The following is a 13,051-nucleotide window of genomic DNA, read 5'->3' on the forward strand; positions in this document are numbered from 1 at the left end:
ATCCACTCTTCGAAGCTGGCCACTTGGCCTCGGTGCTTTCGTCGGAGGGCTGCATACTTTGAGCATGTCAAGTACTCATGCACAAGGCCCGCACCGGCACTGCACTTACGCCGGATGTACTTGAACGCTGGCTTGCACTCAAGGAAAGAAGACGTCTTCCGGGAAACACGGCGGAAGAGGACGTGCCCATAGAAACACCAGGCGATATAAACAGCTTGCCCAGCGTTCAAAACGGCAGCTGCGCCAACCATCGGGCACTCACTGCGGGAGTGCCCAGAGAATGGTTATGATAAAGGCGATGAAGACCACGCTCGGTGCTTACGATATCGTAATGATGCGTGTCGCATACTTCCGCCTTTCTCGTATTTCTCGCGTCGTCCTGTGTTGCAAAGGGCACGCATGTTTTCCGGAAAATAAGAAAAAAAAAGCTTGCATTTCATAATCCATTTGTCAATAACAAGGACAGCTATACGTTTACGCAAAAGAGGCACTTCGCAAACCACGAAAGACTGAGCACGTCAGCGAATCTTTCTTTCTCTACGCGTTCTCATGGACTCACGCAGTCTCCGTGGACTCGGTAAAGTCCCCGCTCCAATATTTCTGATAAACGTAACTCGCCACAAAGAAAGCGACCGCCAGCGACCAATCAGCAGCTAGACAGGCAGCTAGCGAGACCTTCCCAGAGATCTCCAAATTACGCCGTCTCTCGTCAGCGAAATCATTCTTACGTGCATTGAGGATTCTGAATTTCCTGCACATTTTATGGGCTTCAGGTTTCGCAATGAGAACTTATATGGGAGCTAGGGCGCTGAGCATTTAATGCCCCGCATGTTCGGGATGAACTTCTTCGTTTACGTTCTGAGTTGTACATCCGTACGTCGTGAACTATACGAGGGCTCCATTTTACGAGGATAACTTTTACGGTGGAGGGTTCCTAACGAGCGCATGCTTTGAAATATATATGTCTTCAAAATTTCTGCGGAATCCGCTCCATTTCGCTAACAGGCGAGCCGAGGCGTGGCTTACCGGGGGGAGCGGCATAAAGACGTGAGCGAGCCGAGGCTGATGAAGGCGGCGTGTGCAGAATGCTGGCTAGAATAAAAAGAGGGGGCAGATAAAACGAAACCAACAAGTGCGACTCGCCCCTCAGCATCCATCATATCGAGCCGCCCGTGCCTCTCCACGCATTTCGCGCGCTTGTCTGCCCCGCATAATGAAAGGGACCGAGTGCAAACGCTGAAGCCGGATAAAGCGAGCCACGTCGTGGTTGCAAACGTCCTGCATTAAATGGCTTAACGTCGCAGGGCCAAATGTTTCGCCATATGTCCAATAAATGCCGACCGCAAACGCATACGACGACAAGCGTCGCTTGCCGGTTTCCTATTTGTGGAATCGGCGACTTCGCAGTGCTAAAAGGTCTGCCAAATAATAAGTTGCGGAGACTGAGGGCGGCTTGCTTTGCTGCTGCAGTGTATATATGTTAAACCTACGTAATGTAGTTCAGAATCCCTTTCATTGTCTTCTTTTGTCTTTCAGCTGCTACTGCAAGTGTTCTTAACTTTTGTCACCGCTTTCTCTTCAAAACGATGACACAAGGACCGACAGGAGATGCATAGGAGAAAGCTTTTAAAGTTTACATGCGACGCATTTAAAACCCATATCGAGAAACAGGGAACTTTGCAATAATCTGTTAGGAGCTAATAACTAAAACAGTAAAGCCTAAAGAACCGACGTTACGGATTTAGTGCAACGGAATGAAAGAAATGCCAAAATTATACGAAATAATACGTGGGATCAAAACACTAAATTGAATGCTATAGCTATTTATACGTACTGCGGAATTTAACTTCCTTAACAAAACGTCGTTTTGTGGGTTGAAGCACAAAAGTAACTGGAACGCCACTGCATTTCTCCGCAATGTTCTGGAATTGAAACTGGTGTCCTGCTGAGAATTCATTCCATATGTATCCGCCTTGCGAACTCCACGACTAGAATTTCTAAATTGCAATATGGGCCATATGGCAATTACTTACAAACTTATTTAATGAATTTTGTTAATTAGTCCATAATGCATTTAAACTTTTGTGCAAGTAATGGCCGCCTGCTCGAGTAGACCAGCTCATGAACTAGAATTGTGCCACAGGCAACCTTAAAATTCTTTTTGAAAGTGTTCTACATCTATGAGAGCGCCCCACTACTGCTTGCTCCCTGTTCTTCTTCTTCTTCACTACAGCTGAAACACCATGTATCTAGCAGCAAAGTTATTTATCTGTGTACCTATATTTTGAAAATGTACATCGTAATTCCTCTCTATAGACCTATGCTGCAACTTAATTTGTTCTGTCACTGTCACTCTCCGAAACATGATGAATACGTTATTGCATATATTGAACCATAAACGCAATGATACCTACGTCATGTAACGGCTGCCTGCGTCAAGCTGTTTAATTACAGCTTCTAGCCTAGGCAGACATCCAGACCATTTCTGGAGAAATAAGATGATTTTGAATTTGAATAAATGAGTTTATCTTTCAGTGACACTGCGGCGCAACGAGTGTGTATAGGTACTGAAATAATGTCCAAAGGATAACGTCACTCCTTGGACCAGAATTTAGGAGCTTCTATGATTGAGCTATTACCGAGATAGTGTAAGAGTGGGGTTGAAGATTAATATGCAGAAGACAAACATAATACTTAACAGGCTGGCAAGGGAACAAGAATTCAGGATCGCCAATCAGCCTCTATAGTCTATAAAGGAGTACGTTTATCTAGGTCAATTACACACAGGGCACCCTGATCATGAAAAGGTAATTCACAGAAGAATAAAATTGGGTTGGAGTTGATTACCAAATGCTTACTGGGAGCTTACCAATGTCGTTGAAAAGAAAAGTATAAAGTCATTGCATTATACCAGTGCTAACATATGGGGCAGAAACTTGGAGGTTAACAAAGAAGCTCGAGAACCAGTTGAGGACCGCAGAAAGAGCGATGGAACGAAAAATCTTAGGACTAACGTTAAAGGTGCATTCACACGACCGGACGGAGGAGGTATTTTCGCAGCGGATGGCGTATCACGTGACGCGCGCGTCATCAAAATGTGCCGCCCTCGCCTAGTCTGGCCTTCTCCGCTCGCTGTCCAGATTGAAAATGCTCGCCAGTATTTCCATCCGTCCGTTTGGCGGTCGTGTGACGTCAATTTAGCGTAGTCAGCGTCAAATCTGTCCACATTGGACAGATTTGCGTGGCTACGATGGCGTGTTGTCGGCTTGAAGCCACGTGTGTTGTTGGGCAGCAGTGACCGCACGTGCTTTTGCTGTGGTGCAGCGAGAAAGGCGAGTCATGGTTGCGCGCGCATTTCTATTTATTGAGACACCGCAGCCTGCGTGACCTCAACATGAGTGAGGTACACAAGAAAACGCTAAGTGAAGAGACAACCGTTACTTCTTTGGCTCTTGCTGAGGGATTCACAGCCCTAAGGAATATAGAGCACGCCGAGTTTGCAAACGCGCAGGTGCTAATAAGCGTTGAAGCCGAGAGTAAGCACGCGGATTCCGCAAACGGCGCTCCGTCTGTGGGAATGCGACCTAACTCGGATGCGCCGGATTCAAGTGATCACGTGACTGTTTGGCCCGCGGAGCGGGCGGGATTTTGCCCTCGCGTGCGTATCCACCTTTAGAGACAGGAAGAGAGCGGTGTGGATCAGAGAGCAAACGGGGATAGCCGATATTCTAGTTGACATTAAGCGGAAGAAATGGAGCTGGGCAGGCCATGTAATGCGTAGGATGGATAACCGGTGGACCATTAGAGTTACAGAATGGATACCAAGAGAAGGGAAGCGCAGTCGAGGACGGCAGAATACTAGGTGGGGTGATGAAGTTAGCAAATTTGCAGGTGCATGTGGGAATCAGCTAGCGCAAGGCAGGGGTAATTGGAGATCGCAGGGAGAGGCCTTTGTCCTGCAGTGGACATAAATACAGGCTGATGATGATGATGATAATTGAGCTTCTAGCCCATTTTCCATATTCTGTATGATGAAAGCATGGCTTAGCCGATTTTGTGGCTCTCTACCCAAATAGTTGCCACAAGGTAGTTGCTGGCCTTATTTGCTATACGCCGAGAAAAATTTGAGAGGTATAATAAATAGAGCTCAGTATCTAGAACTGCCAAGAAAGGAACGTTCCCTCCTGATGAGTGTACACATTTCGCATACACTGCTATGTGCGTCACAGTTTTTGTAAATATGTAGGAGGACGTGACGGCGACTGACGAGCCGTGCCGTCGTCCCTAATCAGAAGGGCGAAGGCGGTGAGCCGAGCGGCGGCTGCGAAGACCAGCGTGGCTGGCTTCTGGAACGACACTGCGCGTGCCGAGCTTACGCTTCGAGCACACGCTGCGCTTCTTTATTTTTATTGCGATAGCAATTATATGGACACTTCAACCGGATTTCTGCCGTCGGCGTCGCCGTCGCCGTGAGGTTTCGTATAGATAAAATCTTCACCGCGCGCCGTATGCCCGAGCGGAAGCGTGCGGGGACGCGCGCTATCACAGAGAGCGAACGCACTCAATCTCCCACGCGCACGCAACGAAGCGGGAAGCCAGCGCCGGAGGGAGCGGGGGGGGGGGGCACTTCTACTCTGCCAACAACCGCGCTCGTCGCTCGACCGCACCGTCTCTTATCTCTCCCACGCGCAAGCAAGGAAGCGGGAAGCCAGCGCCGGAGGGAGCGGGGGGGGGGGGGGGGGCGCACTTCTACTCTGCCAACAACCGCGCTCGTCGCTCGCTCGCACTGTCTCTTATCTCCACACGGCTCTAACCTTTATGCACTGTGCATTCGCCGCTCAGTTTCTGTTGAAGCGATAGACCGCACGTACCTTCGTCCGCTGCAGCGTATGGGCTTGCTGCCAGCGTTTTGACAGTCGTTGTCTGCAGTCATTCAGTGTGATCTATTCATGTTTGTTTGTGCGCGCTCACACCACGCTTGTTCATTCAGTCAGGCCACATTTTCCAACGCACGCTACACATGTAATGCTGCCCGGATCGGCAGTGTAGCGCTACAGGTGTGTCCCTTCGCACGCGCGCTGCCCACGGGAAGCGCTTCTCATCAACACCACCGTTTCACACGCGCCTTCTCGTGGTCATCGAGTCGGTCTACTTACGCCGCAGCACACCTGCTTACTTAATCAGCTCATGTTTACTACAATTCATATTGCTACCAAAGCCGCTCACCTTACTTCGTATGACATTGCTGTGTTGCTATCGCATTCATTGCTTCGCCCTTAGGGCGAAACTGTGACATTTTTTTTTCATACGCGATGACATTAGCAACAACATTTCCTGAAATGTCGCAGCGGCTTTTGACTCGCTTTTCACGGTGTTGTCCTCTTGCTCACGCCTAAACCTGTGTAGTGTATTCACTGGGTTACATGTTATTTACTGTTACTAAAATGAATTCGTTTGGGCAAATCGGTGAAGTTTGTGCATCACACCGAATCGTTTTGATTCTATCCTCTCCGCCAGGTATTCAATCCCCGGGTCGAGAAAAAGGGGTGCCGGGGTGAGCCCTCTTCCGCTTGGTGTGTGAGGCAGCTGCATGCGACCTCTGCTCACAGTGCAGCTACGTGTGAGTGCGAAAGGCTCTGCTATAGGCTGTGAAAACATGGGAGTGACGTTATTTGCACTCTCCGGAACGGAAGGGATGGGGCGACTAAACTAAGTACACCCGGCGCTAGCGTTTCAACGATGGCTCGACTGCTGACCATCGATCAGCAGTCGCGACCATCAACAGTATACGATCGTGTAATTAGACTAATACTTACATGAATCCCGTCTCCGTTTTTATGTGTTTTAGATAATTCATCGCAAGTCTTCACTATAGTGGGCTGGTAGTGGTGCTGCTATACATTGAGTTCTTGCGATGGCACAACCATATCGTTATTGATTTTAGTGCGTTCAAAAAGAAGGCAAGAAAACGGAAGTCCACTTGAGTTGCGGGAGCTTCTCTGAGCCGCGTGCAATAGCGTTTTTGTGTTGTTCGTGCTTGTGACACGCTCGGTACCTACCGAGTTATTTTCGCGCACGTTAATTAAGTGCCGAGGTCTGCGGCTACTGTGAACGAAGACATCGCGGGAACAATCTTATGAAACAAAATAGAATAGAATCCCACTGAGTCGGCTACGGTGGTGTGGTCAAGTAATGGGAACACAACTACATTAGAAAGAAGGTAATGAAGGCAGATTTTGGCGGCATGAGGAACCGATGACGACTTATCTAACGGGCAGCGAGTATATGACGTGGAAACCCTTGAAGCCAAGAAATCCACTTTGCAAATATAGACGTAGAAATTCACAAATGGCCAGCGCCACAGTTTAGAAAAGATCAGTTAATAGAAAGCTACGCTGTGGAGATCTTAAACTACCTTTTTTTAAACCTTAATAAACAGCTGGGATGGACGATGGCAAGACGCTCTAAAGACCCTAAGCTTCAGATCGTCAAGCTTAGGGTCTCAAGAAGGCTGGGGCAAATGAATGTGCTCGAAATTGTGTATATATAGGAGCGATCCCATATATAGATGCTGGAAAATGCCGGCGGCAGTAAACGTAGAGCACCGCAAACAGTCAAGTCCGCGAAATTGTCTTCAACTCTTGAGAGGCCGCCGTTGAAGTGAAGCGTGCAGGCCCTATACTCACCGGACAGCCTGGATGCGGCCGACCGGGGCGGTCGTGGCGGCGGCGTGGGCTTGGCGTTGCCGTCGTCTAGGGGGTACTCGCGTGGCTCGGAGATGCTGGCGCTCTTGGATCGGCCCACCTGCCGCCACCGCGACAGTAGCGATGACGACGACGACGAGGTGGCACGGTCGACACTCACTGCCCGCGTCGGGTAGCGGCCACCACCGCCGCCGCCACCGGATGTCAGCTGCGGGGACCAATTGCGGGCAGGCGGCTCGGGAGGCTGCTGCTGCGGCTGAGCCGTCTCGTGGTGTTGCAGCGGCGATCCCTGAGGGAGAGAGGAACGACGCCGGTGGTTGGGTGTAAAATCCTCGCAATGTGCAGTGTTCATCCATTAATCGTTTGTACCGTTAGCGATTCAGGAATGGAACAAGATAAGTGATCAAATTGTCAGCGAGCGTAACCCTCCGAAGTTCTAGCAAGTATTGATAGTCCATTTCCGAAATTAGTGATCAGTGTGAGGCCGCTTAGGCATGTTCTTCTGTCTTACGAAACGTCTTGTTTTACATGCTTTTGCAACCGTGTTGGGATGTATAATTTGTTTGCACCGCTCCACCCTTCACCCTTATGCAATATCCCGAACTGGACACTTAAGAGTTCAAGGTGATGATGATGATGATGATTTTAAAATGTGGCACAAGAAATTATACAAATTTCACATCCAGAAATTATAGTATGTAAGCACAGGTCGACAGATGGGAAACTGTGCATAAAGAAACAGATCAAAAGGGCGTTGTTTCTTGGGCAAGCGGGCCGACATTTCGATAGAAGGACCTATTTGTATCAAAGGCAACTTTGTCATCCCTTGGTACGTTGCTTTTATATTGTTACTGAAGTGTCTAGTGTTACGTTGCTGCAACCGCCACTTGGTCAGCGTGCACCTCGTCACCAGAAGTACATAGCGATACATGTACTGCCACCTCCGACAACATGTGACTACAAACCACTAATTCCTACATTCCTTGGTTGCTGCAGTTTATTTTTGATATTTGGAATAGTAGCCGGCCCTTCCATAATTTAGCCATCTTTACACAATACACTTCAATCTCGTTATAACGAAGTAGAACGGGCGCCGAATTTTTTTCGTTATAACCATTAGTTCGTTATAGCCACTGACTAATTATTATACGGCCAATTACAGGTAAGACATCACGGATGTATTAGCTCCCGTTGCAGCCGAGTTGCTGTATCTACAGTAAAGTGCTAATCGAAAAACAACGAAAAACTGGGATCAAACACAAAAACACAAGAGCTGATTTGATTGCGCTCGACGCTAACCCAGTAGCCTTTCAATTAAGTAGATGACGCGAAGAAGTCTGTGATGCTTCGCTGCTGCATCTTCCTCGAGTGAAGGATGGCCTTCTCAACAGCAGCTGCTATCTCGAGACCATCTTCGCCGTCTTCGTACCTGCCAAAGTCTCTCGCTTTTCTCTGTAGTGCTCCACTCACGGGCAAATTAGCAGCCCTTGCTTTCAAAAACCACTTGAACAGCGCTTCCTCCACTGCTTGAAAGGCAGGAGACCGAAGCTTCTTCCGCGCGTGCAACAGCGCCAGTGATGACTTTCTTGCTGCTGAGAATCGTAGAAAGTGGGCTCGGCGCGATGCCGAAGTCGTTGGCCACTTGAATTTTCTTCGTCCCTGATGCAACAGCTCTAATTATGGCTGCCTTTTCATCCGGAGCGATAACTTTCTGTTTTCGTTTCGAGCAGCTGCTACCGTCAGTCATTTTCCTGTCGTGTAACCGGCAACACGACGTAAAAAGCAAACGGGCTGACCGACCTACGCGCGTTTCCGAAACAGAGCAAACGAGTGCTGACAACGCGCTAACAGAAGTTAGGCTTGGCCAGCTTGGCTTGGCTAGCTTGGTCAGCTTGGCTTGGCTTGGGGCGTTGCCGGTGCAGCGCAGCCGCGGGAGATTTAAACTGGTACATTAAGACGCCCACAAAGCGCCGCGCGTTTTAACAAATCAGCATTTTGTGTGCAAAAAGGGGCGGTTAATTGTCATTTTGGAACGAAAAGTTTTCGTTATATCCCTTGATCAGTATAAAACGTTTTCGTTAAAACGAAATTTTAAACACATGAGTTTTTATGGGGACTTTCAAGGGGAATTAAGATTCTTTCGTTATATCCATTAGTTCGTTATAAACCGTTTCGCTATAACGAGATTTAAGTGTATAGGCAATGAACAACAACAACGGCAACAACAACAATCGCATACAAATAAGAGACAACTGCTAAGAATTGTACATTTGACATTAGAGGCATGTCATCATATTATAACTACAGCGAATACATTTGAGGTGATTTATCGTGCTCGTTCCTCTTTATTCGTAAATCAATACTCGCTTCCAACCACGTACGTTTCACCTGCGTTCTCTACAATATCATAACAGTATTTAGCATTTGTTGAATTTTGTTGGACAACCTGAAGGATGGTCTTACGGAACGCCCGAAAGATGAGTCACGATGAGATCTTTAAGCTGTAGGACGCCCTTGGACCATGATGCTGTCCTGTCTGTGTCTCCCTCTACTAAGACCCGTTACACATTACTGAGGGCTACAGGCTTCATTGAGACTTCGTATATTAGCTTAAGTTTGTGTTCTAGTGCGTTTAATTCGTGGGCTTGTGCGTGTACCTCGGGCATGTTTCCCCCTTTTCTTTCTTTTTCTCTGTTGTTCATCTATACTTCACCAGGTACACTTGCAGTAGCATGTCAAGCTTGTCGCTAGGCATCAATTTCAGATCGAGCTAGTTTACCTACACATCCAACGCGATTGTTGTTGCCGCGTCACTGCTTGTCTTTTAAAGCATGCTGAACATTCCCTTAGCGTGTTGAAATGCATCTGCACGCGCCACAAAGCCTACAGCAAGCCGACATGTTGTAGCGATGCAATGCTCTCTTAATTTCTCGCTTATGATATACCGTGTTTTCTGCGCTGTAATGTCAGCGAATGAGAAATTGCGACATTACTTATCTTCACACCCTGACTCAAGAGTTCTGCTTAACGCCAGCGCTCATATTCTCGAACTTACAGACCCTTTTGCCGGCGCTCCCGTGGGCGCCGCCATGTTTGATCAGCGTGGTGACGCCTCCATTGCTTTCCTCAGCTGCCTCCGTTGACTCCGTGTTTACAATAAGTGTGAATGGCACTGGTGCGGCTCAGAAACGCTCTCCTTACGCGGATATCGTAGACGGTGACTGACGACACGGTTGGGCCACGACTTCGGGGGACATGTAAGCGATTTCGGAGCTCATTACGCCTTGTTGAAGCAGCGCGAAAAGCTTATACGGCGCTTGTACTAAAAGCAGGGTTAGAAATGTATTCCAAGCTGTCGAAACTTTCCGCTTATGAATTAAATCAGGATCAGTGTGTTTTGTTATTCGTTCTTTTTCTTGGAAAACACTTTGAACCAGCGGCTTGTCATGTTTCTGACTCAGTAATGCTCCTCAGTGCGGTCACTATCGGGTTGTTATTTATTTTTAGCCTAATCGGCTCGCGGGTGTACTCAGTTGCGATAAACTTGTTCTTGCTTGTTCGTGATCTGAACGTTGATGTTCTGCACATTATAATAGCTTGTACCAAAGACGTATTACCGCTTGCCACTCGCTTACTCGGTGGAGTGTCACGAAGCCTTCAGCTTCGAACATTCGTGTGCTCTTGGTGTAGTCTTTGACGCATTCATTCAAGAGCATGCCCATTCAGTAATTCTTGATACGTGGGCGACAGAGCGGGCGCATGGTTGAGGGTGAGTTGGGGTAGATGTGTGCAGATAACGTGCAAGAAACTTACTATGCCAGGAAGCGACGCTACTCCATTGGTCACTGTGTAACAAGCGGTACTCACTCGTAGTGATCTTCCGGGGTTGAAGTCCTTTATTTGCACGTGGGCGATACAACGCTGACGGATCAGTCATTTTTTTTTAAATTCTCGAGGGAAGTCGTGCATCGCGATGGGCCGGCCACGTAGGCAGTCCTTGTGTAATAAGGGTTCGTAAATTTGGCCACACATACTCATTCTATTTCTTAATATGCCACCGAGTATTTTTGCAGCCAGCTACTGCACATATCTTCCTTCTATCGTTCCACATTTTGCAGCATCAATGGAGCCCATCCGTTAGCGAACACGCAGTTGCATTTCTGACAGCTGGGGCGTGATCGGAGATCTTTGTTCGAAACGCGTTTTGTTCAGTTGCTGCGACGTCACAAAGTGTCAGTATGCAATGAGAGAGCAATCCGGAGTTTCGGCTGTCGCAGACATCAAACATGCATGTCGCCCCATACACTCGGAAAGCAGCTCTTCCGTAGAACCCCGTTGGGCTGAAACTACAGCTATCGCGCGCCATTGTTCATTCACGTAAGACACATTCCGTTGTACCATCACAGAAGACTACAAACGTATACCTGAATCCATTCGCCACTATATACGCAGCTGTCAATGCTTTCAATTCATTCCGTCCTACGGATCTGATCAGAATAATATGCTAGAACGGTAGCTCCAGGCCTCTTCTGTGTCACCCATAGGCTCCGTGACAGGACAATGACACACATAGATAACTCGTTGCTGATGCAACGAGAAGAAAGCAGAGTCTTCAGGCTATAGAAAAGCCTTCAAGCAATTACTTTGGCTCCGCAGGTTCTTTTCCATACAAACATACCCGCTTACTGAAGTCAACACAAAGTTAATTATTCAGTCTTTGTTAATTGGGCTGCTGACAGCGATAATTATCATCTAACATTGTGCCCCCCTGGCCACATAACTTATTTGCACGGGTGATCTTCGCGTGCGTCCCAGTGCCTAATTTTAAGAAAACCATAAAGAATAATTTTGAACACCCTTTATATTTGCACTGCCCATGCGTCATGAGTAATTTGCATGCATAGAATTTATTTCCCTGGTACATTTGCGGTTCATCGCCTATGCGCTTATTGTTTGTTAAAATCACATCATTTGTTAAATAAGAGGATGTTTAAGAAACACGACCGCGTTTTAAAATAAGCACGAGGAGCATTTATTTTACTAAATGCAGACAGGTCGGCCTGAGCAAACACTCCTATAGCCTTCAACTCTGCTCAAAGGGAAAGGGAAGAGGAGAAAATGAATTGTATGTTTCAAAATGACTTATTGTTTTTTTTTTAAGCGAAGCTTTGTACCTCTACCAGCCAAGGGTTCTGTCGTGTCCGTCGTTGTAAGCAAAAAACGATCCCGACGAACCGCTAACAATTGCAGGTATAGCAGTATAGCTTACTTGAATTCAGGCATTCAGCGTACAACTAAGCACTCGTTTTCGCAAGAAAAACCACAAAAACAAGCTTCAAAGTGATGAGCCAACATGATGGATGATAAGGGCTGCGGGCAAACAACGGAAACAGGCTCGGCGCGGTCCGTAAGATTAGATTGCAGCTGTTGCAAAGCTTATGCAGCTGCTTGAAAGAGGGTTGAAGTAATTCGAAACCCTTCCAACCTAGTAACTGCTTCGGTTCATTTTCTAGACTACCCCACTATGGGGTAGTCTAGTAGTGTATATCACACCGATCATAAAGCAGTAGTGAACATTGTTGTGAAGTAAATAATAATAAAGGCCGTGGTTAAAGTTACGTTGTAGTGTGTGAAATATCAAGTGCGCCGCAGTCACCGTGAGGGTGGCGTAAAAAGCTTCGCTTTCCAACCACCTTCACAGGGTGGATTGGCGGGCAATTTTTTTTTCTCGCTGCGCTACGATCAAACAGCGTGTAATTATTCGCCGAAATCGTTCGGCAAATGCATGCATACATCAAAGAATGAAGAAAAATGAATGAATGAATGAATGAATGAATGAATGAATGGAGGCTCACCTGTGCCGGGGAAGGCACCTGGCCGAGCGCCTGCAGCCGCCTGAGGTCCCCCTGGTCGACGGAACGCGACGAAGGGAGTGCCCTGGCTGCGCGGGCCTCTTCCTGCGAGGCGGACTTCTTGATGGCCGCCCGTCCCCCCGGTGGTTCGCTCTTGGGCCGCTCGCCGCCCGACAGGCTACGCTGCAGCGTCAGCCGCCGGATGCTGAACGGCATGGCGCCGCTGCGAACAGCAGAAAGTATACGCGTCACTTCGTGTTATTGTAGATCGAGATCGCACATGCGAGCAGCGCCGTTTCCTGTTTTCTAATTGGCTATCTCCTAGGTACAGATCACAATCTGGTGATAAGAAAACGTGCATCGTCACAGCTTATTCTGAGGTATACATGTTCGGCGAACGTTCTCGGTCACCGCGTAGCGTGGAAGCAACGCTGTGTCTACGGGACGTCGTCAGGGAAGCGCGTTAATTTCTACAGGTTGCACCCACAGCTGGGC

General features: G+C 47.9%; 1 protein-coding gene across 9 annotated transcripts in view; it reads right to left on the bottom strand.

Moving 5' to 3' along the window:
• Positions 1 to 12,774, bottom strand: part of LOC119441640 (coiled-coil domain-containing protein AGAP005037-like) — a 320,692-nt gene extending 307,918 nt beyond the window's left edge. For all 9 annotated transcript variants that reach the window (XM_049661483.1, XM_049661479.1, XM_049661480.1 and 6 more), the window contains exons 1-2: positions 12,560 to 12,774; positions 6,687 to 6,993 (exon numbers count right to left, since the gene is read on the bottom strand). In XM_049661483.1, coding sequence (XP_049517440.1) covers positions 6,687 to 6,993; positions 12,560 to 12,772 — 520 coding nt within the window. In that variant the 5' untranslated portion in view covers positions 12,773 to 12,774. The remainder of the gene's footprint in view (positions 1 to 6,686; positions 6,994 to 12,559) is intronic.
• Positions 12,775 to 13,051: the final 277 nt, after the last annotated feature.

This window comes from Dermacentor silvarum, chromosome 2 (genome assembly GCF_013339745.2).
Source record: "Dermacentor silvarum isolate Dsil-2018 chromosome 2, BIME_Dsil_1.4, whole genome shotgun sequence".
Lineage (NCBI taxonomy): Eukaryota > Metazoa > Arthropoda > Arachnida > Ixodida > Ixodidae > Dermacentor > Dermacentor silvarum.